The sequence below is a fragment of the Prinia subflava genome, chromosome 1 (assembly GCF_021018805.1).
Source record: "Prinia subflava isolate CZ2003 ecotype Zambia chromosome 1, Cam_Psub_1.2, whole genome shotgun sequence".
NCBI classification, from domain to species: domain Eukaryota; kingdom Metazoa; phylum Chordata; class Aves; order Passeriformes; family Cisticolidae; genus Prinia; species Prinia subflava.
In genome coordinates this window covers 135,313,094-135,340,746 of record NC_086247.1, presented here as the reverse complement: position 1 = coordinate 135,340,746, position 27,653 = coordinate 135,313,094, and the positions used below count along the sequence as shown (strand labels likewise).

Below are 27,653 nucleotides of genomic sequence, written 5' to 3'. Positions count from 1 at the left end.
TATCTGCCTTGTAAAATAGTCTAATTTTAAAACTTAAATAGGATGCAAGCTCTCCTAGGGCTTCTGTTGTAGGTGTATATTTTTCTGTTACTGCTTATGTAAAATTTTTGTAGCTGTTTTTTATTTCTTTGAAGGGAAATTGCTCAAATGCTGCTTTAAAAAGATTTATTTTTGAGTTTTTGAAAGAGTCAATAAAATCAGGAAATAAAATTATATTCCTGATATTGATAGATATATATTGATTTTTGGATTGCAGTTCAAGATAGCACTGTTCAAAGGGCACAGATTGAGAATGCAACAAAAACCATCACACAAATATTGTCAGGAGTGGGAGGAGGAGATTGCTGGAGTTCACAGAGAGTGTCATGAGGAAACATTCCCTGGTGTTGATTTTTTTCCTTTAAAATATGAGCATTTATTGTAGCCCATATGTAAAAGTGTAGCTTTATATGGATTAATAGGAGAAACTAAAAACAAAAACTGTGACAAAGTAATTACATGATAATCATGTTTCCATAAACAATATGTGCTGTAAACATTTGTCTTATTTTAAAACACAAACTGAAGCAGGAAAATAGATCAGATTCTGTCCTTCATCAAAAGAATAGTAGATTAAAACATCTGAATTATGCAGATGCAGGACAATAATTGTGCAGGGACACTTAAAAACTGCAAGGGTCAAGATGAAGTCTTTCAGAAAGAAAGAAAAGGAAAAAAATCCCCCAGATTAAAGCAAATGTTTTTAAAAAAATGTTTTAGTCACAAAATAGAAATAAAGAACAAGGAAGAGGGTTAACTGTTGCCTTCTTCCCTCCTGAGAAATATATCAGACCATATGTTTGAAAATAAGAAAACTTTCTTCAATCCCATGGCAGCTGATGTCAGAAAACTGTTACGATAGTGCAGTACTGACCTCCTGTGTTTCAGGATATAACAAAATAAATGTGTGAGAAAATGTTTTGCAGTTCTGAAGTAACATATTGATGGCTTTTTGCTGACATGTAGGAAGAAAAGAGAACACTGTCTTCTTGTTCAGCATTATAAATACACTCATTTGAGATTTCAGATTTAGCTTGCTAGTATCAGGCTGTATACAGATAGTAATTTTACCAGGAAACTTCATATTAGTGCTTGAATTTTCCTAAGAATGGGCAAATCCATGGGTTTTGGATATTTCTTTCTTCTTTTTAAGCATTTGCTATCACAGTATTACCCCTATTATTATCCCATTTTCTTTATTCTACTGTCTTGGGGGCAGTTTACTCACTGAATAAAAGCCCGAGTTGTGAATTAGACAAGGGAAAATGTACCCATAAATGAGAACGATACTGAGAAGGTTCTGAACATAGGTCTATCTGTTACTTAATTTATATTAATTTTTTTGTCTTGCCTGTTGTTCATTTTTGTTTCAGTTAGTTTCCTTTTATTTCTGCAGTCTTCTATTAATGGTCTGCCCTTCATTTTATGTTTTCCCCTTATCACACTTTTCAGTCTTTTAACTTTTTCTCTGATCTCTTCTAAAAAGAGTTTTGCATGTACTCAAATGACATAGTTATCTATCAAACTCATAGCCATTTCATCCCTAAAATTTTGTTCAAAGGTTCATGTTTGCTTTTGTAAAACAAATAAGGAAAGCTTTATGTTGGCCTCTTTTTTCTCTGGAAACCCTTGGTTGTGGAAAGTAATTGATTGTTATGTCAAGATGCAGTGGAATCCAGCTTGGGAGGATTGATTATGAGCGTAAAGAAAAAGGCTCCATCTCTGGTGATGGGTTAGAGGGGGAAGGGAGATGAAAAAGAAGAAAAAGCAGGAGCCCACAGGAAAAAGAAGAGGTTAAGAAGAAAAAACTTTAAGCTTTTAGACATCATGAAAATGGGCCTTGAAAGATTGCAACAAACAAACTTTTTTAGAAGATACTTTGTGTTATTGCTAATTAATGTGCAATAATTGTATACTAATGTGATAGGGGCTGGAGAAATAGCTACAATGGAGCTAAATCCACCTCATTCACTCAGCTTCTCTCAAGGGTCTGTGGCTTAATGCGTATTAAAAATAGTCATAGTGTTTCTGGCTTATTATGGAGGTTTTGAACTCTTTGCAGCGTAGGTTTTGGGTGGTGAATATAATTTATAGTTGTAATTAGTTAAAGCTGTGAGCAGTGCTTTCTGCCACTTGGTAAGGGAAGATCAAGCATTGCATGTGCCTTTCTAACCTGTACATTTAGGACATAGAATTGGATAAGTGAATTACAAGAATTATAATCATTCTTAAGCATGGCTTTTACCATGTGTCTATATTGTTTTCAGCAAATTAAAAATAATAAATAGATGGTATTTCTGAATGCGTTGCTAAAAGGTATCCCGGAACAAACTCTGCTCTTGCCTTCTGCTTTCTCCACATTGAGAGTCGGCTAATAATGTGACTGATGGCTCAGCAGGGGTCTGAGAAGCCTTTTTCAACCTCATCTAGAGATCCTGTGCATCCCAGTATGGATGGAGGTAGCACATCTGGCAGTATTTGCTTTGAAGCAGGAAGTGTGAGTTTGGGATTGTGGCACTGTCTCCATTGCACTGGCTGGCAGAGCAGCTGAAGCACGTGAAAAGCATACACTGCAGCCATTCAAAATGTGGTTGAGCATCTGTAGCCTTGTATACTCCCTTGAATTCCTGGCAGAAATTCCAGCTGAATCAGCTAGAATTGCACCTGGCACTTCCATCGCGTTATGGTAAAAGAAACGGGTTGACCTAAAGGCCAGATTTATGTGTATTTAGTTATGGAACTCTCAATAAAGTCAGTGCTAACTTTAAGGGCTGTATATCACTTTGGAGTTGATAATATATACTGTGCTTGGGTGATTTTGCCTTTTTTTTTGAGGGGAAAGAATAGTGTCCTGTTTTGCTTACTGAGTCTTTCTTGGTTGTAAGATGTGTATGTAATTACTGGAGTCACGGAATTGCTTTGGTGTGAGCTGAAGGAATCATAAAAAGATTCATGGGAAAGATGTTGTTTCTCTGGGCTCTGCTGAGGCTTTTTATGACATATAAAGAAGCAAGATGTGGTGTGGAGTTCACAGAGGATTTGAGGCTGTAGTTAAAAGTAAGTTGGAATTTGTTTGACCTTTTTCCCTGTACATTCTTTTCAGAGCATTAGGTGGCTGAGGTCAAACTGAAATGTGTCACTGGTCAGTGTCTGAATTTAATTAGTAGGCAAGGACTTGGAGAACTCTAAAGTACAAGATGCTTGATCACCACCTTCCCTTTTCAAATAAAAACAGAACATGATCTGTTTGTGTTTTCCTTCCACCAGCTGGTACAGTTTCTTGAATCTGTTTGTTTCTAAATGTAAGGTTTAAATGTGGGAAATATTACAGAAAACTGTTGTACTGCCAGGCTGATTGTTCAGCCTGGTTTATGACATCTGCAATGGTTTATGTGGACAGTCACTACTATATATTACACTTAATGACAGAAATTATGAGCAGTTTACCATATTTGCAGAGCTGATTTCCTGACTTCCTAGTCAAAATTGCCAGCTTTATGTTGATTTATAGTAAAATCTAAAAAAAATTAAATTCATACATTTTAGTCTTAAAGAGACAGAGACTGTTGTAGATGAGTATGATGAACTGTGATATAAATACTCACAGACATTTTAAAAAAGCAATACTTAGCTAGTTGAGAATGGCTTTCCTAAGCCAAAACACAGTAGTAATACTCTGCATCTTGGTAACAAATATGTTTGTGATAACTCAAACATTTTTGTTTCTGAAATTCAGCCTGTCTAATTTCTTTACATACTACTCTCAACATTTAAAATAATGTCAAGCTTGAATAGTTTTGAGAAAATTACATGCCCTTGGTTTGAAAACAGTTTGTAAAGAATTTTTTTACATATAGTCTTTTAGTACTTATCACATCAAAGAGAACAGAAGCAAGAAATTCTAAAATATTAAGTGTGCATAAGAGGGAGTTTTAATAAAATAATCCACCTTTGATATGTATCAATTATTTCCATGTTACAAAAATGACACTCTATAAATCCTTGCCAAAATGCAGTTTAGATAGGGCCTTATATTTCAAGTCTTGAAGTATTTAGTAGCAGTTATGGTAATATAGATCTGTATCTCATTTTTCCCTTAAAACTGGAATATCTTTTATATTGATTGTTAAAGAGTAATAGAAAAGGAGATGATGTTTTCTCAGAAAATTCTCAGTTCTTTTTCTGTGCTGTGTCACCACTTAGTCATGTATTTTCTGTGGTGTAATTTAGAATTTTTTACTCACTTAGCAAAGTGATGGGCAGCTGAGAAGAGACAGGGTCATTGATCTTTTGTTAAGCCATGTTTCCACAGTGTAGTAATTTTTGTCACAATTTGAATAGAGAATATAGGGTATTGAGGCTGTGGTGCTCTAATTAACACTTCAGTGCTTTTGGTAATCATGCCAGTACAGAGTCCTGAGTACCAGGTTTGGACTGGAATCCCCATGGATGCTGCAGGGATTCAGCCCAGTGGCCACAACTCTGTATTTCTAGGGTTCCTGGTGTTTATTTGGGATTCTTGCCCACTCTGTGCCTGGTGTGTCCTTCAATGCATGCTCAGCAGGACTCCCCTTATTAAGCTGAACTGATAAAAACTTCAGTTAGCATCTACCCATAATTAATAATTTCAGAGGATAAAGTATTTTTCAGAAATCTAGCTGGCAGGTGGAAATGGGCAAAACAAGTTTCCCAATACAGTGCTATTAAAAATTAGTAATTAATAAAAAGAAAGAATTGAAAAATCAAGATACTTGTCAAGAGTTTTCTCATGGCAGAGTGGTGTTTAATTTTAGTGCACAGTACGATTGTGCTAAGAAGGTTCTGCACATATCCCATGATAAATAGATGCTATTCTTTGATGGAAATGATTACATTGTATGCATTGGCATTTATGGGACCTTGTTGTGTTTTTTCAGAATATTCAATCTTCTCACTGTGTTTTCATCTATTGTTTTCTCTGACAGCTGGAATAAGACCATGAAGTCAAGTGGCAGAGGCCAGGAGGTCTTTGGTTGCTGAACTGCGTTTCTTCTTTAATTTTCAAATTAGATTTGTTCACTATAGTTGTTATTTTTCTGTTTCTACTTGGTGGTGTTTTTTCAGTTCTAAGATAACAAAGCAAAAACTTTGTGCCAAAACTCCTCCTGCAACTGTAGTATATTAGTAATGTGCAAAAGCAGTGTCATGTAATTGCCTACTGCATGTGAGCAAACAAGAGATTTTATATGGAGGCAAATCAACCTGAAGATAGTTTTTCCTCTCCCTCCATCTGAAAAATTAGCCTTACAAATGCTTCATATTTTAAATAACTGTTCTTCATTTGGGTCAATAGCCACGATCTTGAAGAAATGACACTTCAGAGAAATCTTAAATTCTTTATGCACTTACCTCTATCTTTGACAAAAGAATTCCATGTGAAATTCAACTATGGGTTTTTTTAAAATTTAATTTTAATTGACAGATCAAGAAATGTGAGCCTTTGGCTTGCTCCTTTGTAGTCACCTACAGCTCCAGCATGGCTGCTGTTTCCCTCCTTCCTCTAGTTTTTTTCTTCTATGCCGAGTTGCCTTCTTTGTAATTTGAATGTTTCTGGCTGCTTCTGCAGCTCTTCTACTATATGATGTGTGGAGGAACTGGAGGGAAGGATGATGAGAAACTATTAGCAAAAATGTAATTCTTGTGTAATATTACAAGCATTAAATTAACTGCAATTTAGTTCTAATTCAGGGTGGCTGTGCCTTAATTTTTTTCTTTTAAATGCTTTGCCATGTGTTTCACACTGCTATCCATTTGCTGGATTCCCTTTGCTTGATGGTAGCTTTTATTTGTCTAATTGTGTATATTTTAAAAGTTAACATTTTCTATTTCTGTCTCATTTGATGCTGGTGCTACTAACAAAGAGAAAACTGAGACCAGATGGTTGCCAAACAGTGAAGCCACCTGGTATTCTTGCAATGCCAAATGTATTTTCCCCTTCATTTTTCTTTCAAAAATTACTTAGGCAGATCCAGGATTTTTTGAGGGTCCCAAGAATTCTTTCATGCAGCCAGAAAAATATCCCAGATCCTCTTAAATTTATCCTTGAAATTCTCTTCCCTTCTGTTCTTCTCTTTCACCGGTGATTCCATCTCTTGCTCTGGCTCTCCCACTGGATCTCCACCCTGCTGGCACTCACACACGTGGTTTTCCTTGCTCACTGAGGAGCCTCAGAGGCTGAAGGTGAAGGCCTGTCCCTGGACACTGCTGGCTCCATCACCTCTGCAGCCACCAGCGCTGCCAGGACGGGACAAGGAGTTCCCACTGCAAGCAGAATGCAACAGGGTGAATCTGCCTAGAGTGCAACAGGAGCCTCTTGGGTTATTATTAGTGTGTATCAAACAGATGAAGAGCCACCTTTGAAGCAGGGCACTTTGGATGCACAGCCATCTGATTGCCACCTGATTCCTGGTTGATCTGGGCACCGAATCTGAGCTGTCGCCGATGTCAGGGGTGTGACAGTGTGCGCTGGGACTGATGTGGCCATTGACTGAAGATGCAATAGTGCACACACACTGCACAGTTTGCTCAGAGTAAGTTAGGCTAAGCTATCCAAAAATCTTTCTCTGGTACGCAATCCCATCCACGCTCTGCTCCCCATGGCAGTGCCGTGTGCCGACGTGAGCCGTGCCATGTGTGTGGTGACAGACGAGCTCCTCGAATGTGTGCTTCTCACTCTGTTCTAAGGTCTGGTATAGCAGTGCCTGTGTCAGTATTGATACATCTCTGAGACAAGCATTTCACACATCATATTACACAGGTCTGGGTCAGGGAGTGGAGTGAACCTCCTCATTTAACTGCTCTCTGTCCTGTGCGTATCCTTCCTTCCTCTGCCTTTGTAGCTGGTTTTCTGGACCCTGCTGGTCTGTAGACCCCAGGCACCTTGAATAACACTGAGATGAGTCCCTGGGTGCTGTGGCTCAGTGAGTATAGGTGTGTCCATCTGAACACCCTGGTTGAATTCAGGCAGAGAGAACAGGTGCCACTATGTCAGCTCTCAGCAAATACCCAAATTACTGCAGTATTTAATGGCTGTAGTCCTAGAGTGCTTTTGTACACCTAGGAGCTGTACAAATTCAACACAAAAAAACCTGTATCTGCCTGAAAAGAACTTACACTCCATCTATAAGAATTGGGAGAAGGCTATAAACAGATGAGGAAATTAAAGCAGTAATAGGTTTGGTATTCAGTAGTGTGATAAAAAGCTGTCTCTAATGCTCTGTGTACAATGTACCTACATCTACTAGTTTCTTATAGTTCCTCTTGCTGTTATCTGACAGTGGTTGTGGCAGCACTGAACTTTCTTTTCAGCACCCTCTGTCTGGTGCTGAATATATGGTGTCTCTGTTTCTTCGCTCACTTTCCTTTTATATTATATGCCTGTTTTCCGGACGTTCTACAGGTGTCAGAAAAGACAGACATCCTTCCTTTGGCAGGTTTTGATCTTCTCTGTTGCTCTACCAGTGGCTGCTTCCCTGCTAACATGATGTCCCTAGATGGCTGCAAGCCATCATACATAGCACACCTCTCCAAACAATGACTGCAGCTGACACTGGGTTTTGAGAAGTCCACGTTCCTGCTGGTTACAGGAGGTTGGACACAGTCCCATTGCAGCACACACAGACCAGTTCAGCAGTAGTCCTTTCAGGGAAAATACATCAGAGTGGCCTCCCTTCAAAATTTCCCATGCACTAGAAAATGGAAAATACTCCTTTATATCTTTCCATCAGGTAGGAATTATAATGTGCATTTAAGCTCTGTGACAGGAAAATAATTTAAAACCAATGTTGTGATGGAAATAATGCCCTTGAAGTGCCTGCCCAGAATTACTTCTATATGGTTTGTTTAAGCAGCAAGGCATAATGATTCAAATGTGCTTTACACAGGTAAGAGTGTATGGAGTGATGAGGATGTAGCTTCTCTTGGCCTTTCCATTGTGAAGAGACAGTATTTTTCTTTGAGCTTCTTTTTGGTATTATAGTAGAACTAATTTTGCAATATTTACCATTGTTCAAAGTCTGTGAATTGTAATTGACAGGAGGCCCAAGATCAAACTTACTGCTACCTTTCCCCACAACAGAAAATACTAAACATTTTCAACGAAAAAGACAATCACTGTTTGAAATCTGGGCAGCTTGTTTCTCTTCTCTGTAATTCAAATAAGTGTGTTGGAAAGCACATTGTGCAATTGCTGCAAGTTGTGTTCCTTTCTTATTATGCCAGCACATCAGGGTACTGTAGGCATTGGATCAAATTCTCTGCAATTAATGAACATTAAATTTAAATGCATCTTTTATTCAGCTTGTTTGATGTGTGCAGGCTGGCTCTATTACTGTTCTCAGAAGCTGTACTTCCTTTCTGTAGAATATACGTCCCTGCACAGGTGAGTTGGTCAGGGCAGAACAAAATTCCTGTTTCATCTTACCTGTAGGTTATGATGTTTTCAGAGATATTAAAAAGGGGATATAGCATGCTGGCTGAATGTAGGCTGACACTTTTTCCTTTTAGATAAAGAAATCTCTAAAAAATATGCAAACCATGTCATATCCAACAAAATTGGCATCTTTTGGAGGTTTTTTTGATGTAATGTACTAGTCTATTTCCTTGCATATGAATGTCACATAGAGTTTGTATCACTGTTGTCAAACAGTCTCTGTCACTAATTTCCCTCCCCTAAAATAAAAAGATTAGGTTGTACTGGGAGGGACAAGTTCCTTCTTATTGGAGACGAGAAAGAAAAATACATAGCATTGAAAGTTATGAAAAAGTTTACAGAATCAGTCTGTGTTTCACAAGTAGAGGACTCTACAGTAGTGATAGAGCTCATCCATGTACCTTTTTCAAAACTTTAAAAGCAATCAGAAGATAGGATGTATCAGATATAGGAATGTCATTTCTCTTTTATAAGAGGGAATGATCTCTTTCCTAGTTTTCCGTGATCAGTAAACAAAAAAACCCCAACCCCAAGCCTGTGGCTTGGAACTGAAAAATAGTTGCTTTCATTATGCATTTCTAAGGAAGTTTTGAAAAAGCAGCACAGGATAGCATTTAAATAACAAAGACCCTTCTTTAAATTTTCACCTTCTCTCCAGTCACTAAGGGCCATTTAACAAAGGGAGCAGTTTTTACAGCTGGGGTGATTTGCAACTGTTCTTGTCTTTCTCTTTGCTCCCTCCCCTACTGCTTGCTCATTATTACTAGCTAACATCTCTGCTAAGAAATGGAAAGTACAGCCCCTATCTGCTCCTTCGGAATGCCTGGTCTTCCTTTTCTGAAGCAGTTGTATTGTTTTTCTTTTTTTTCCTCCCCCCCAACACTTTTCAGTTAATTTCTGGAGTAATTCCTTGAATTTGTGGACCCTTTCTTTTCTTTACACTTTTTTTTCCTATATAAGCAGGCCCTGCTGCTACACCCCACTTTTTGCTCTGATCCTAGCCCAGCCAACTGTCACTTTTTAGCCTGCAGGGAACCTTCTGGTACTAACATTCCTGCCTTGTTTTTATTAGAAGGGCATCTCTCACAACATATCCCTCGCTGTTTGAAGCAGAAGTCATGTGTATTCAGTAGGAATGAATAATGGATGTATTTAAAGGGTAACTTGCCCTTCTCTTTCCTTTGCACATCATAAATAATCACTCTTTTAGTTAGGTTTTACATATTGCTCTACAGGCACAGTTTGAAAAAAATCTGGTGATTCAGCTCTCAGTTTAAAAACCACTGCTGTATGCAGCTGATAGTTTGTGTCTGAAAACTGATCCCACACCAAACCCAGTACTGGCATCTGTGTGCAGTTCTAGAATTCTGAACATTTAGGAAACTGCTCATGAATTTATTTTGAAGTACCTTATGAAAATACAGCCTCACAGGAGATGTATGGACAATATAATGGGCAGTGTTGGAGCTCTGGATAGAGTTCATTTCACCTAGCTTTATGTATCTTTTAAAAGATATATTTAGATATTGTCTCAAGATACCAAAAGGTATTTTTAGGTAGTTTTAACTTGTATTTTTACATTTAAGGTATTTTAAAGATGTTTTAAATATAGGATTTAAAAATATGTCTTGAATATCTTCAGGATGAGCTGAAGATACTTCTCTCCCCTCGCTGTACAAGCAAGTTGGTTGATGAGATTGTGTGTAGTGACATCTTCCTTTTGTCCAACAAGCCCACTGTTTCTGGCCAGGTATCACCATCTGAAGAATTCCCTGGGATAATGGTTTTAAAGGATAAACTGAGTGTAGCTAGAATTTTCCTACTAACTGTAAAAAGCTTTAGTTGAGACACCCAAAGAAGATCCTAAAATTGAAGGCCATACTTGGAGGATGATTGAATTGTTTGATCTCAGTTTAAGGATGTTAAAGTGAGAGTCTGAGCAGGCAAATGTTTTTGATGGGGGTGGGATGAGGGAATTGGATGTATTTTTATTGTCCATTTTACTTAGATAACTGACAAATGGAGCAGCTTTAATTATCAGTTAGTTATCAGTTTATCAGTTTAGTTGTCAATGACTTAGATAACTGACAAATGGAGCCCTGTTACCATCAACACCTCAAAACTAGCCCCAAGTGCCCATGTTTTCTCTAGAGGACTTTCACCTTGAGTATGTGGCTAAGATTTTTTTCTTGTGTATCCTTTGGGTCCTTTAGTGTGAGGAGCTGAGGGTAACCTGAGTCTCTTTTCCAGCGAGTTGTGGCAGGAAGGAGGTCCAGTGCCTGATGAGCATGGGGAAGTATGAACTGGAGCCAGGGACTCTGGAGTCGTGTGCCAGTATCATCCTTGCAAATGAGGCAGATTTACCAGTGCAAGTACTTTGTACTCTACAAGGAGTAGAGGCAAATGATTTGGAGGTATTGGAAATCATGTATTCAGGTGATTTGAGCATCAGCTTTTGTTAAAAAAAGACAGAACCAGGTTGCAACTTTGATTTTACTGGTGACCTTTGACATCTTCTGATCTCAGTTCATGTGGCTATAATTTTGAAATTGTATGAGTTTCCTGCCTGTCTTAATAGTTTCCCTCTACTTGTTGTTATCATGTTATTTGAAAGGCTGCTGATGTGAATATTGGATTTGGTGGTTACGTACATACTGAATTGTATAAGAAATTATTCCCTCAAGGAGATTCAGCTAATGGACTTCTTCAAAGATTAACATTTGCAGGGGTTCAGTCCTCTTTACAAACATTTGTCTTATGAAAGTTTTTGGAATTTTAGTTGGGGCAAAATATTTGCTGTGTCTGTTCTTTCTGCAGCTGAAATTTATTAAGACATTCAGACATATGTGACATTCAGAGCTGAAAATGAATGAAAATCTCAACATAAAAGGCTGAACTCCCACTTTGTATTTTCTGGTACGAAATTACCTTTCTTACATGTATCATTTTGCACTCACCTTGCTTTTGTTCTTGCTTTAAAATGAAGAACTAAATAGAGAATTTAGTTCTTGAAAAAATTGGGTTTACAGTCAAGTTCTGACTAGAGTTTAACTAAGACTAATCTCTGGGTGCCAAGCAGTATGTATTAACTGGAAGTTGGTTTTATGGACTTCCGTATTTTTTTCCCCTTTCCTTCCAACTTTTGAAAAGAAAGCTCCTTCTAAAGTCCTATGCCACCTTCATGGTGCCTTCAATAGCTTTGGCTTTATCTTCATTACTGAGTGGAAGAAGGATAACTTGGAAGGCACACAAAATTTCAAGGATTTCAGAACTTGCTTACAGTTAAGAGGGAGTGATAGGTAGTTCCTCTCCTGTGGCCGTGGTTGTACAGGGACAGAGGAACTGACTTGAGGAGAAATCCATGATTTATATGACCAAGGGGGCACAAGTAGTGTGCAGTGTGCATGGATTTTGCAACCAGGGTTGCACTGCAGGCTCCCACTGGATATAGCAGTTTTCAAGAAAAGAGCCATGAGTGGCACAGCAAACAGCTGTAAGAAGCTTCCATAAGAACACCTGAAGTCAAATGATCTATTATGATCTGTTAATTCTGTGGAATAAGAGACGGTGTGTCTTTACCATGGAAAAAAACAAGATAGCTAAAGGAGATAAGAGGATATTTACTAATGTGAGTGATATATAAATTGCCAGCTACATGGTGTCTGAGTGACAGAGAGACCCCAAACTTGCTAAGCTGTTACCAGAGGCCAGAGGGTATAATTGCACTGTGTCCCATTATTTCCTGTGACTCCTGTGTGCCAGCACATCTGCATTGCTCAGATCTAGATTTTTCAGTTCCTTTTCCCCTGCACTTTGTTCTGGGCTGCATTCTGATGGCTCTCGGTTGGACTCATTTCAGTTTCATTCTTCTGCTGCAGCAGTGAACATTCCCTGATTTTTTTGGCAGTGTTTGTTAAAGTTTTACAGGTTCTTTTCCTTCGCATGTCATGTGCTAGCCTCTGTTACCCATTAGTGTTTGTTTTGGTTACCTTTTGTAGCATGTGACTACAACTTGTGCCCTTGGTGTGTGTTACAATTTTCGGAGGTCAATCTTTACATCCCTTCTGTGGTTAATCTTCTTTACATGCCATGCTGTATTTTTTAGTTCAGTTTTTTTCCTGATTCTTTGTATGAATATTCTGTACTCCTTGGATGAATATGACCATCATGTTGTTTGGAATATTTATTAACTAGGTTTTGTGAGATTTTATTTGGCGAGGCTTTTCATGGAAGGAAATGTTTGCTGCTTCTTTTTAAAATCGCCCCAGAATAGCTGTAGCTGCCTGTCTTTTGTGTGGATGTGCATTTGTGTGTTAATATCTTTCTGGTACCCGGTGGCCAGATGCCTGTGAGCTCTGCTAGCACTGTGAGCCAGCTATGGGCTGCATGACCGTGGTTTGCATGGCGCTGAGCCCGAGCTAACACATCCTGCCTCTCAGCAGGCCTTGCCAGCTCACTCTTGGTGCCTCAGCCAACCAGCAGCCAAGTATTTTCTGTCTGCTCTGGCGTGTAGGCATACAGCAGCTCACATGCTCGTGATTTACTGCGTACTTCCTTTAGAGTACACAGCTCATGAATTTATAGTTGTCCTGGTGGTTGCCTGGCCATTCTCTTTCCCATGATGAAAACAGCAAGACAGGGGCTATATGTTTAGTTCCGACCCTGGAGATAAAAGCAGTATTCCAGGATTTAACAAATCTATACATGAGACATTTAAATGTGTTTCCTTCCCACCCCTCTGCTATGTTGGATAATTATCATTCTATTTGGAGGAGTTTTCTGTCAGTGGTTTCACTTCTGAGGGTATTATTAAAATTTGTGGTAATTTATCAGGCTACATTTGGATTATATATATCAATCTTTCATTTTCTGCCTGGAGATGAGATAAGTAATGGTAAAGTCAGATCTCTTTCTGTTGTGGTAGAGTAAGAAATCCTTCACCTCCCCAGACTTCTGTTTGTTGGAGATAAAGTAGTTCAAACACAGCATATATCAAGTGATAGGGAGTGGACAGAAGATATGACGCTATGTCTCTGTCATGAAGTTTGCAACCTCATATCTCCTCAGCTGCAGTTCTGCACAGAATTTGTTTACTGCTTTTAAAATGTGGATGTAAAGTTTGTTGCACAAGTTAAATGGATGATATCACTGGTGGACATGGGGGAAAATCAGCTTGTTTTGAGACTGACCTGTTCTTTGTGTCATCTTCTCTGTGTGTGCAGTCTTTGGAAAATATTAGTGTTACATTTTAACAGAAAAGAGTAGAATGTCACTGACTTCCATTTTGCCCAACAGCAAAACAAGGGGCAAGGCCCTTTAGAGCATACTCAGTAGCATAAAAATAATTTCTTGGGCAGAAGCACTAGTTTCAGTGGAAGTGATTTTTGATGGAGTGCAGCCTAGCCAACTTGTTTGGATGTAAGCCTATTGAAACAGTATCAGATTGCACTCTCTTCTGCCATAATTTTACTTGGATCCCAGCTACTGTTCACATGCTGTTGTCATACATCCAAATGGAGGACTCCCATCTTTTTCTCATTCTGAAATTTTTGATCTCTTACTGCATTCAATTTCCTGTCCCTGCACATCCTGGGGTATGGAACGCTTTTGCTCATGCGTTTTCTCTGAGCCACTTGCATCATCTTCAGTGTAAAGAGACCACATTGTAGAGACATTCTCTCCAGAGCTACTATTTATATATTTTGATTTGCCCCAATTGAACATTTTAACTATTCTGATGTGGATTCCAAGATTTTTTGTTATTTAGCAGTAGCTCCCTGCTAAAAATGCTGAGATCTTCAGGAAATTACAGTGCAGAGACTTGCAGATGGTCGGAGACTTGCTGAGGCTGTACTTCACAGGGTGGCACAGACAGACTTGCCCAATGTTTGAATGAGGTATGTAGAAAGACAGAATATTTAATGATAGCTACGACACTTGAAAATTTTACTCCATATAACTGCAAAGGCTTTTTGTTGTGTTGGAGTATTGATGCTTTCAGTTTTGCATTATCTTTGAATGACAAACTTCCTTCTCTCAAAAAGTTTCAACTATTATGATGAATGCTTCAGCTATGGATTGTAAAAATGGCTTTTTTCTCCATAATAAAAGGGAAAAAATATAAAATATGATTTTGTGCATTCCAAAGACCATTTGGAAAAAATTGCAAACTTCATTCTTGGGGAATTTTTAGTTTGCTTTATCTGAGAAAAGTGATGAAATCTGTAGCCCTGCGGTCCCTTGTTACAGTAAAACTCATTCATCAGTGGCCTTTTAGGAGTTCATGGCTCCTTGACTTCCCCAAGGAATGCCCAACCTAGAGCTTCCAGTTCATATAAAAAAATTCAGGACAGTTTTGTCCGCCCTATATGGCATTTTCAATTTCTGTATTCCTGTTTAGATTTACTGTGGATAATAGTTCTAATTGTGTGACAGTGGGAAAACCATGTTTTACTGCCATTATGAGAAGCAATACTTCAGCTCATCAGATACCACTGTTGGACCTAAATGGTTAGATGGACCTTAGATGGACCTAAAATGTTCCTCTAATATCAGCAGAAGGTTAATGAGATGTAGTGCTGTGGGCAGCATTAGAAGACAAAGTACACCACAAAGACTGAAACCTGGCTTTGTCAGATATGACAGTGTCTGGGATCTTCCCAAAGAAGAATTAATCAACCAAAAAAAAAAAGTCTGACTGAATTTAGTCTAGTGTTGTTCTTTACATTTGATTTACCTCTAAACATTTGTTTTAATCATATTCCTAAAAACTTAATTTACAGAGTAAATTTTGTCTCTGTCTTGCCATTAGTTCTGTAAGAAGCAAGATAAACTGAGGCAAAATCAGCAGTCTAGGTGGTCTAGGGAAGAAGCAGAGCTAAACAAATGTATCTTTGCCAAGATGTACCTCTAGGACCTGTAATGTGGGAGAGGATTTCTTGCCAGTCTGTAAAAACCAGTGTATTAGCAGATGGTGACCTTTGGGAAGTAGTTGTGTGTGCTGGGCACAGAAGGAGCAGATGGCTCTGGACAAGCCTCAAACACAGCATACCGAAACAAATTCATAAATATTCAGGGTGTAGTAAAGACTGTAGGTACAGTCCTCTCAGGGCAAATGTGGGTGTGAGGGGTCCCATCCTCTCATTCTACCTTATTCCTTCCTTGCTGGACATGAAACATGATGATGCCACAATCTGTGGGGCTAGATAAGGAAGGAGACTGAATTTCACAACTACCCAGTCTGAATGGGAAAGTGAAGAAGGAAATGTTCAGGAATATTGCCATAGCTTTTGCGGAATTAATATTGCCATAGCTTTTGTGGAATTAATATTTGCTCTGTAGTGGCTGAGTATCTTTTTGAGGTGCAGATGGAATTAATAGTGTTTCTGAGGTCAGCATTATTCACAGCTCTCCAGTGAAGAGAAGAGCATGATAATCCAGCATGTTGAATTCTTTCTCTGACATTTTTCTTTGGTGTTTTTGGACTCCTATGGTGTTTGTTCAACTGATATGTGCTTTTGGTATTGTAAATGAGGCTGGACTACGGGTAGGTGCCAAAACCCCCAAGACTACAATCAATCTTTTATGCTCCATTTATATTTTCAGAGCATTTTCCCCAGGAAAAAATTAATCTTATTCTAATAGGTGGCTCTGCTGCCAAGTGTACCTGCAAAAAAATATGAGCAGCATTTTCTCCAGCATAATATTTTATGTAGAGAGTGAGATGGACCCTCTGTCCTTCAGAGTAAGATGGACCCTCTGGTCATGCTTCATGTCCCGCTTCACGCTGACCTGTGAGTGGATTTACACATTCCTGTCTTTGGGTCTCTCAAAGATCTCTTGCTAATGTCACAAATCTGAGAACTTTGATTTGTGAAAGATCTGTTGGATCACTTAGTCCTTTCACTGTGGGTCTGTGCAGAATTACTTCTCATGAAGTATTTTCACTTAAAACCTTTTCATTTATAGTGATTTATTACAGTTTAATTCCTAATGTTTATGCCACACATTCTCTCTCAGAAGATCAATTTTTCAGGATAGACACCACTGAGGGTTCTCTGCATCTGTGAGACTGCATTTTGGAGCCAGTGAGAAGCATTATGAGCCACTGGCTGGGATTCTGCTGAGGAGTTACTAAAAATCCCTTTTTAATGAAATTACTACATTTACGATTCAGTCATTAGGGCTTACACATTTCCATTTCAAAACTAAATTTTGAGGGTTTCAGTTTGTGATGGCTTGACCTTGGCTGGCTGCCAGGTGCCCACCAAGCTTCTCTCTCAGTCCCTCTCCTCAGCGGGGGACAGAGAGAGAAAATACAAAAAAACTCCCAACTCCCTTAAGTGTCAAGGTTTTTGGAAAAAGGCAAGGACTGCACTCAGAAACAAAGCAAAATAAAGATTTATTTTCTTCTTGCCATCAGCAGGCAATGTCCAACCACTTCCTGGAAGTAGGGCTTTGGTACGCACAGTGCCTTAATCACTCACGTCCCCTCTCCCCTTTTCCTTTTGTTGAGCATGAAGTTTTAAGATATGGAGTATCCTTTTGGTCAGTTTGAGTCAGCTCTCCTGGCTGTGTCACCTCCCAACCCCTCATGCACCCCCAGCCTACAGAGGTGGTGTTGAGGAGGATGCTGTGCAAGCACTGCTCAGCAATAGCCAAAACACTGGTGTGTTATCAGCACTGCTCTGGGTACAAATGCAAAGCACAGCACTATAATGACTGTTATGAAGGAAGTTAACTCCATCCCAGACAGCCCTGGTGTACAGTTAGATAATTTGTTGTAGTGATATTTACAGCTTCTGTACAAAATATTCTGTTCTAAATGACTCATGGCATCTTTATTATTTAATATTTTCTGGAAACAGAGGGGGTTTTTTCTTTTGAACTTATAATAACTAGGAGTTTTAGTGGGCCACATTCCACAGAGCTTTGTTCTTCATGAAACATTCCATTACTTTGTGATTTCTATAACTTAAGCTTACATTTTGAAGTTAGGTAGCAGAATCCAATAATGCATATATTAACTCGGCTAATATTTTAAATAATTTACTTTTTTAATGGTTTCAAAGTAGCTGCTCCAGGAACTGTAGTTAACCTTATTCCTGTGAAGTGATTTATTAGTAGACAGTAGGAGCCCTTTTTATCTGACTGAAGGATTAAAATAATATTAAGTTAAAACTATCTAGTTCCCTCCCGCTCTTCTTCTATTCCTTTGTAAGATGAATAAAGGTCATTAGAAGTTAATGGCTAGTACATTTGGAACTAATAACAGGAAATGCTCTAACAATAGGTAATCTCTCTTTTAGGCAGGGCTGAACTCATTTCTAAGATGTGTTCACTTGCTCGTAATTCTGGTAAACTCCAAGCAGTAAAGCTGAACATTTCTATGTCTGCTGCCTGCTTCAGGCTAAATTGTAAATTTGTGTGCAAAATACTCAGCAGTTTCCAAGGCTGAGACTATTCCCTTACTTGGAATCATTGACGGGTTGTTTGTTTTGAGCAGTTGAGTTCAACTGAGTTGTTAAACAGTTTGGTTGTCTTAGCATTAAGGGCTAAGGAATTGAAGCTTGCTGAGATGAAAGAGTCTTTTAATGCTAGTCATGTGTTTGGCCATGGAAGCCTGTCCAATGTGGATAAAGTTTTGTGTGACTTCAAGCATAGGAAGTTCAGAGATACTCCTAAGGCCTGTCTCCTGGCACCAGACAGTCCTGCAGTAGCGTGTCCACCCGGTATGTTTAAGGAAGCCTGAGAGTCAGTGTGAAGATGGAGAGCCACTTGGTAGAAGGGAGATAATAGACAATGAACATTGGTGTGCCTTGGGTAAAGGGATTTAACAAGAAGCCCTGAAGAGCTGGAATAGACTAGTTTGGAGACTCAAAATGAGACAAAGTGATACCTGAAATATGGTGGTCAAATGGAAGGAAAGTTGCAGAGGGGTTTAACCTGGGGGAAATGAACAGAAAGGCACAGGCCAATCAGCCCATGGCTTACTCAAAAGCCTGTTTCCTTTGTCTAGGGTCATGAAAATATTATACTTGTGTGAAATCTACGGCCAGCTCTAAATCCAGAACACAGGAAAAATGGTAGTTTGTTGATGTGGTCATTTGCTGCTGTGTCTCAAGGATTTTTTGATGGGCTTATATATTGGCTGTTTTAAAGAAAAAGCAAAATTGTTAGCATTCTGATTGAGGTTTAGGATGGGGAGGGCAAACTATATTCTATAGCCTTGTTAAATTTTGTGATTTAGAGGTGTTTCTTCCTGTGCATCACCATTGTAACATCAAGTGCTTGTTTGTGAAATAAGCCTAAGCCAGCCTTGAATTTGGTGCATGCACTGGGTGTTTTCTGGTCATCAGCTGTGTGAAGGAGAATCCTGCTTTGTCTGTGCTACTGCTTTCCCAGGTGTTGCAAGATGTGGATGTGTGTAGTGAGTGAAGCAGGGGGTATAGGAAGTAAAAGGAAGTTGTTATGGGTAAGGTAGCTGAATCCATCCGTGGAGACATGGGTCCTGACTCTGTCACTGATGCAAAGTTTGGTCTGTTCCTCAACAGTGACTTAAGATTTTGAAGATTTCATCTTGTTTCTTTATGTTGAAATTGGGTATCCCAAGGATGATTTGCAGAAGTACTATATATTTGTAGAGGTAACCTGAGCCTATAATTTGAACATATTCAACTGTTAGGAATCGGAGAGTGAACACCTTGAGACCCCTGTATGTTTTTAGAAATGAAACTTATTTTACCTCTGTTTGCAGGTTGTCCTAGTAGTGTGGATATTGCCATTCCCACTCTCCAGGGTGCATTATGAAGACTGATTAATAGCTATGATGAGAGCTATATAAAAGCTTCTGAGGAAACTAATATTCCTACCTTGATGGTAGGATTTGAGTAGTCTAGTTTAAAAAATGGACAAAACCACATATGGAACCATCTCTACTGTGTACACAGTAAAGCAGGGGGCTTTGTCAAAGGATAATATATGACTACCTGATTAAAGACAATATCCAAATGCATGTGTGCAAGAGGGACAAATTAGGCTTGTACAGGCAGCCATCCCATTACTTACAAAGGTTTGACTTCATGATATTCTAAATACTCTTTTCATGCAGTATTTTTTTAATGTGTAATTTATGTTTCAACTGGGAGAGAGACTGGTAGAATAATTATGAATAGAGGATGAAATGTGAAGTTGTGTATTAGAAGACCTCCACATTTAGTTATAGGTATTTTTCTTTGTGTAAGAATAAGGGCTGTAGTTCTGTGGTAACCGGTTTGAGAATGAAATGACCACAGAGAGTGATATTTCCACAGTTGCAGTATTCATAGAGGTGAGCTCACGACACCCCTGGAGGAGGCAGTTGCTTGGGCACTTGGAAATTTTGCCCAGTTGCTGCTTTTTTCTGTTGGTGGATAAAGGCAGGCTTCTCCTTTAAAGGCTGAAAGCCTTTCACAAGTGCTTTATTTACACTAGAAAAAAATGCTAAATTGCTAGGGGCACATTGTGGAAAATGAAAACAACCCTGTTCTTCTGTATTTTCTATTCTGTAGGTAAAATACAAAAGAGACTTTGAAGAAAGCAAAGGAAGAGGGTTCAGTATTGTGACCGATACGCCCGAGTTACAAAGACTGAAAAGGACTCAGGAACAAATCAGTAATGTATGTGACTGCAACCTAAAGTGATTGTAGATGGAGAAATAGTGTGTCTAAGAAAAGGTGTGTTTGTTGGTGTTTTCAGTGAAGTCTGTGTGAGTGAACAATCTGATTTTGGTGATTGATTTGTGTATGTCAGATTTTGAAATGTGTGTAAGTGTATACCACGAACTTGTACAGCACATTGGCAATGTGTGTTCACCTCTCCAACTTGCAACTCGTATGCTCAAACTATTTTCTTTATTAAAATGATTTGACACTTTTTGCTCTTTTACTAGATTTGTCATCAAGTAAGAACACTTTTGGAACTTTTAATTTACTTTTTATTTATATAAAGTATATAGATTATATAAGTTTAAAAGTTTTGTCTCTTTTTTAGCAGTGGCTGCCAAAATTAGCATAACAAGCAAGATGGAATTTTCTAGAAGCAGATAAAATTTTGATGCTGAGTTTTAAAAGGAAAGACGTGCAAGACAATGCTCTGCAAGATGACAAAGAAATGGCAAATAGCAAAACCTAACATATTTCATTAGCTTACAGGAATGGAATTTTTAAAAATGGTACTTCTGCTGACTTATGTTTTTGCTAAGAAAGTTATTTATTCCTACTGCATTCTCATGTAGCATGTTTAACTCACTGCATGATGGAGTATTGAGTGATATGTAGTGCAAGTTCTGATATGTCTAAAATAAGTAAGAAGTAGTGTGAACCAGAAAAGATGCAGAATCAATACTATTCACTTGTCTTGGCTTCCCTTCTGATCATTCTTCTGCTGCAAGAACTTGTCCCTATGGATTATTTTGTGAAAATGTTTTTGAATCATTCTTTGTAGCAATAAAATAACAGCAAGGCAGCAGAGACACCCAGTGTAAGTATGATCAGAAGAAAATCATGGGATTTATTTACTTGAAAAAAACCCTTTTTTCGGGTTGGGATATTATTGAAGAAAAAAGTCACTGAAAAATACTGGTTTTTCACAGCAATGGAGGTCTACCATTCTTGCCAAAGCATTCACTGGTTAAGATTTTGTTGTCCAGAGCCGTCTTTGAGATGAAAAATTTGGGCTCATTTCCTGGAGCTTTGGCCAGTGGAGATGACAGTTAATTTAAGAGCCGTGCAACTGCTCCTGTGTGCAGACAAGATGAGAACAAAAGCTCATCTCTTATGTTCATACTGGGGCTGACTGAAATTACTGGCTTGTAAGAGAGAAAAATGTATTCTTCAGAGTGGCGAAAAGCATGGCCATTAAGACTTCCATTTGGGATCTGGGAAACCTCAGTGACTCCCTGGTTTTAATCAGCTGCATTTTTTATTCAGATCAGGAACTTAAATTAGGTCCTCTCACGACCTACATAGCTTCCTCGAGCAAGAGTGATTCCTTTGTGTGGGGTAGCTCTGGAACGCATCAAGGGGATGAAGTGAGCAATGCTCTGGTGAATACCTAATCCCTCGCACGGGTCTGCTCTCCAAGGAGAGGCTGAGAGCAGTGCCCTGCAGCAGGCCTGTGTTTGGGATCCTCAGTTTGTATCCTCAGTTTGAGATATTGGCCTGCCAAGAAATTTATTCAGACCTCCCAAGCCCAGTGCCCCCAACATCAGACTACAGAATAGCATGACACAGCTCACTTGCATGCTCTTATCTCTCTCTTGTTCAAAGTACATTGGAGTTTCTGTTGTGGGAAAAGGAGATGATAAAAATGAACAAATAGTTTTGTGACATGGGAAAGAACTTTCTTCTCATCTCTAACTTTGAGTGCATCAATGGAGTTTCTGTCCTAGTGGAAGATCTTGTTCCATGATTTATGATACTATCTGGTTCCTGAACCAAAGATACTTACCTGCTTTTTCAGATCCAGAAATAGCTTTTTAAAATGGAAAAAATGGTTTTATTTCATGTTTTGCTCCTTGGTCATTGCATGTGACTACTTTCTCTTCATTTCTAACCACCCAGTTCTTAACAATATAGATTTGATCTATCCAGTCTTGACAATAGAGGGTTGTTTTCTTTATGTGTGTAGCTGACAGAGATTCCAAGTCAGGAACCCTATTAGAAATAATAAATCTTGGAGGCTAAAATGGAATTTTAAAATGTACATGATGAAAGAAGTTGCATTTCATTTCTGAAGAAAATAATGGTATTTATTTACTTGAAAGGAAAAGTTTTTTTTCAGGTTGGGATTTCTGTTTACACTGAAATAATTAATTTATAGAATTATATCCTAGAAAGATAATTCTACCTAGGCCACAACTTCAATTTAGTCAGAAAGCTCCTGTATTACAGAAATGCCTTCCACACAGAGTAGTTTCTGTATTTGTCAGATAAGCAGTGCACATCATGGACTACGGATCTAATTAAGGTTTCAAGACTCTGAAAGGTAAGCACTTTAATAATTCTAAAATAATTTTAATTTTCATATACAGAAAAATTGAAGAATACTAATATATCTATTTAATTTTCAGTTTAGTTTTGATTTCACCTTGAAGTACTAGAAACTTCTCAAAGAGCCTAATTGAACCAAAACTGTAACTACTTCATTGAAGGGGTAAGTGAGAACAGTTAATTGTGTAGATATCCTTGGTGAAAATTAATAACAAAATCAATTTTATAACAGTACATATTAAGTAGTATAAATATTTAAAAAATATTGTCTTTTTTGTCCTGGTGTGAAGTTTGGCAGCATATGGATATTAGCACAGTACTTTGACTTTTTAAAGAATCTCTTGTGCAATGAATATAAACCTTGTGAGGAAAAAAAAATTGCGGGAGGAGTGGAAGGAGGAGTGGATAGATAAAGGGGGTTGATGTTTGGTTGTTATTTTGCTACCAGCAATCCTTCCTCTGAAGATTTAGACCAACCTTGTGGATTCTATTTTATGGCTCTTGTGGAGGTATCAGGACCAGAATGCAGTTTCTTAGACAAGAATGAAATTTAATCTCATGATTTTTTAGCATTAAGAACTTAATACTGCAGACACACAATATATTTTGATATTGAACATGTAATCAACACACAAAAAATACATGTTGTTCACACAGAGAAGTGTGTATCTTTTGTCAAAGGACCTTGTAGTGTTTTTTGTCCATTTTGAGCTTTGAGAAGATTTTCAGAATGAATGCAAATATTCTCAAAATGAAAACACCCAACCCCGTGTATTTTTATAGGTGATTTTTCAATTAAGCTAGCTGCAAAATGCTAGGGTAAGCAAGGAAAAGGTTAAGGTGGCAAAAGGAACAAAATAAATAAAGATGATGGCAAAAACTATTGGTCTGTCATGACACAGGGCTAAATGAGGGAATAGAAACTCAATCTAGTAATATTTTCTTTGGGGAAATGGAACACATTCAGCAGTCTGCAGCAATGAGCTGCAGCTTACTGCCACTGCACTTTTATGTCTAGATATATGACTTGAAGAGTGTTTTATCCTATGTGAAATTAGTCTCTCTTTTTAAAATATGTTTCTGGTAAATGTCTGCAAAGCATAAAAGAAAACAGGTGTCCATACAAATTGATGGAGTGAGAAGCTTTCATTAAGATAAAGGCCAGTGCTTGGATAGTAGAGGTTGCTGGCTTGGTTGTATGGCTGGAAGGATGCATGGAAGCTTTCACAGTGCTTGTGCTCATTGCAATAAGAGCCCATGTAAAAGCATTCCTCACTTCTGCACTAATGCTGTTATGGACTTGAATCATGTAGGAGCAAGAAGCACCACACAGTTGTGCCCTTCTTCTCTTGGAGAGACAGCAAAATGAAGTCGTGCAGTTCATTTATTTGCACATGACTCATTTTCCAGTAGGTTTGGGTTGTATCTGAAGTGAAAATGGTACCTTAATGCAAAGAAGAAAATAAGAAAACAGACTAAATCTGCTCTAAGAAACACATTTCCAAGGTATCCTATTTTGGTGAAGAACTCAGGAAGGACAGTAGAGTTAATGAAGAGAAGGTCTTTGAGTCACCCCTCTGTGGAGTAAGCCAGTGACTTCCAAGTATCAGGAGCTGAATTCCTCACTGAAGTTAGTGAAGCCTTGATTGGATGCAGAGAGTGCATTAAGGTCTTGTAGCATTCTTGAAAGTGTTATATGTGGGTTCTAATGAGAAAAGCTGGGTATTAATTTTCTTTAAATATCTTTAATGAAATATGGTGCATGGTATGGGGCTTTTAATTATCAAGGGTCACATTCTATCTCCAGTTAAATTTACACAGCTTCAGGGGATCTGGGGAGGACAGGAATTCCCCTGTAACTTGAATCAACTGAACATGTGTTATCTGGACAAAGACACAAATGATAAGGAATTGGGCACTGCCTCAGATGTGATAAAAAAACATCTTCTGTAGCAACTGAAGGAGGACACAAACCACATTGCTACTGTAGTTGTGCACATCTGCACAACTGAAATTAGAAACTGTCCCTAACAGACACTGAGCCATGGCTCCCTATCTGGAAGCTATTGGCAGAGTTGTTCAGTCTGTTTACTTGCTCAAACATAAAATTATCTCTTAAATTGCCAAAACAGATTGTAGAGAAAATTGGCAGGAGAAGATGTTAACAATGTGGCCCAGAGCTCCACTTGTAGGATTCGCAGCACAAAGCCTGCAGATACTTGTCTCTAAGGGCTTTTTTCCCTCCATTGTATTCAAGTGAAGGAGAAGAATAGGGAACAGGAAAAATTAACAGCAGCATCAGTGTCTGCATTTCACAAAACTAACCCTGGCACATCAACAAAGGTGGATGAGTGTTTTAAATCACATGCAAAAAGATCTTTTGCTGTTCTAGGCAACGCTGGGGTTTTACTACTCCCGAAGTAATTAATACTTTATTCCTAAGCCCTTATATTCCTAAGTATGATTTTTATCTTGCTGTAGCTTCATTGGGAAAATAAGCATTTATTTGTGTATGACTGACATAGATGGGATAGGACTTGCAGAGCAGTGCCCTAGTGCTGTGTGTGTGTGGCAGGGGTGGCCAGCCAGATGCACCCTGGTACTCCTTGCCCTCTGCTGCCTTGGTACCTCTGACAGTTTAACACAAATTGCGACTCCAAGAGGTATTCAATAATTGCTGTGCTGTAGGCTTAATTCCACACAGCTGCACTTCAAATATTTGCATAAAACTCATGTGATTAAGCATCTATCAGTTGAGTTCAACAGCATTTTCTCTGTCTGGAAACAAGAAGGTTGAATGTGTCATTCCTATTGCTAACATGAGTTTATCTCTGCAAGAAGGTGGAGCTCCTGCTGTGCTCCTGTGCAGTGAACATACATGCATAGAGTCACATCCAACCCTGTTCTTTCTGTGGATTGAACTTCTAAGCTTGATTTTGTAGATACATAGAAATGGAAATTCTGAGAAGCTTCAGGTCCTTTGACTTTCTAATAGTTCTGTGTTGAAGTCTGACTTCTGATTTTCAGAAATCATTCTGCCTTTAAATGTAAAGTCCTAATAAATGCTTTTGAAATTGCTTAGAAAAAGAATTACATTAACTTCAATGGCCATGAGTATTTTTTGCAGATTTTTACATAGGTTTTATATTTTGTAAGCTTTCAGAAATTTTTAAGATTACTGAACACATTCTTAAGAAATGATGGATCTAAGGAAATGTAAGTAATATTTTAGATAGAAGTCGTGCTAAATGAGAAAACAGAAACCTTCAAGAATTCATTTGAAACCTCAATTGTATTCTACTTGAAAATGAAAAATCTTTCTTTACTGATCATTATCAAAATATGCAAAATTAGAGATGTTGTTAAATTAGTTCCTATGTATATGAATTCTTTACCTACATTTTCAGGAAAAATTCTGAAGATATTTAGTGGCATGGTTCTCCATAATTTCTTTTTTGCTGTGATCCCTGTGTAGGGCAGTAGTTGCCAAGTATTCAGCTTTCTAATATTTTCTTTCACTTACTGTTTATTCACTGTATGTTTTGAAACTCCCCACACCATAAAATGTTATATAAACAACCTATAAGAACAGTGTGGAGTTTTCAAAGCTTCAAAGCTTCTTTCTCACTTCTTTAACTGTACTCATTTACATTGTTTTCAGAGTTGTCCAAGAAATAAGGAGGAAGATCTCCATCCTCCATATAATGTATTCAGTATGGAGGATGTGGATATGTGGTCCTTATTTAAATGAAGAATTAAGCACAGACATTATTCATGCTAATACATTAAGTACCTAGAATAAACCATTATCTTCTGTGTAGCCTCCTATTAGAAACAGAGGGAGGTACAGCCTTTGCTAAGGGATTTTACAGTTGTTTGTTGGGGAGGAAAAGATTGCTGAGAATCCAGAGCAGTGTGTTTTCGTGACTCATCTGGGGTGACATTGACTTCTCTTTCTGTTCCCATAACTTTTTCAGATTCTCTTTTCTAGTCTCTCTTTCTTAGTACTTGTGATTTACATAATAATAGCTCCCAACATGTGGGAGGAAACAGTATTTTTAGACCCCAGAATGCCAGCTTGAAGGATACTTTTTGGAACGTCAGATAGTCATTACAGTAATTTTGTCTGAAACTGTCAGTACAGGTGGGACTGAATAATTTAGATGACTTAAACTTTGGCTAAATTTCTGCTGAGCAGGGGGATGTTCAGTTTTCAGCAATGTATAACTCAGTTATAGACCATATTCCATGGGAGTAATAAAAGCTATCCCTAATGAGGTGACATTTCTTACCTGCTAAAGGTCAACTTCCTGGTCCAGAGCAGGAGAGGCGTTAGAGTCTATCAGTGATGTTATAAAGCTGCTTCTTCTGTAACACAGGTGGAAAAGTGCAGAATTCCTCTCTAGAAACAGCAGAAGCATTTTGTCTTTCAGAAGCTGGAAAACAAATCTCTGCCTGAAGCATAACTGCATTTGGAAAAATTGTTAGCATCACAAATAAGGATTTATAATGCTGTTAGTAGGCTGTTTAAATCTGTCATGCTGCCCACAATAGCATTAGATGTGTAAATTCAGATAGGCCTTTGGGTAAGTCCACTGAAATACTATCTGCAAATCTGTACTGAGGTTCTGGTAAAATATTAATGTGTTAAAGAAACACGTTAGCAAATTGTGTAAAATGGAAGTTCCTTTCTGTTGCACACAAATCTATTTGGACTTGAATGGCATGTGACCTTGGGACAATTTCTGCCTGGGGAAAGTTCCCTTTCAGCAGCCCTACTGTGAGGATGGTAAGCAACCTCAAATGAAGCTTCTCCAATGTGAATCCTCAGAGATGCAGGGGGAAATATTTTAGGTTAAATGGATCTCTGATAGTCAAAGCAAGCAGATGTGACGCCTACGTATCTACTTCTTAAATGATCTTATTCCATCTGGCTTTATTCTATAGGATTGCTTAGAAAAATATTTTTTGCCTCTTTTTTTTAATCAAGTATATTATGAAACTTATTATTGTGGTTTATTATATTTTTCTAGGGTTTCAGAAGGCTATTTTATTAGTTCACAGAAGAAATTATTGTAACTATTGCCTTTTTTTTTTTGTATTGGTGCTTTCAT

At 38.2% G+C, this 27,653-nt stretch overlaps 2 protein-coding genes across 4 annotated transcripts in view; both read left to right on the top strand.

Moving 5' to 3' along the window:
- LOC134559093 (LIM zinc-binding domain-containing Nebulette) overlaps positions 1-27,653 on the top strand; it is a 252,927-nt gene that overhangs the window by 93,168 nt on the left and 132,106 nt on the right. For both annotated transcript variants that reach the window (XM_063413584.1, XM_063413574.1), the window contains exon 4: positions 20,059-20,166. In XM_063413584.1, the coding sequence (XP_063269654.1) occupies positions 20,059-20,166 (108 nt within the window). The remainder of the gene's footprint in view (positions 1-20,058; positions 20,167-27,653) is intronic.
- Positions 20,173-27,653, top strand: part of LOC134559080 (nebulette-like) — a 102,213-nt gene continuing 94,732 nt past the window's right edge. The window contains exons 1-2 of one of the 2 annotated variants that reach the window (XM_063413553.1): positions 20,173-22,534; positions 22,620-22,702. The gene's annotated coding sequence lies outside the window, so the exon portion shown is untranslated. Of the gene's footprint in view, positions 22,703-27,653 lie in introns of both variants that reach the window. The other variant, XM_063413563.1, reaches the window with a different exon arrangement.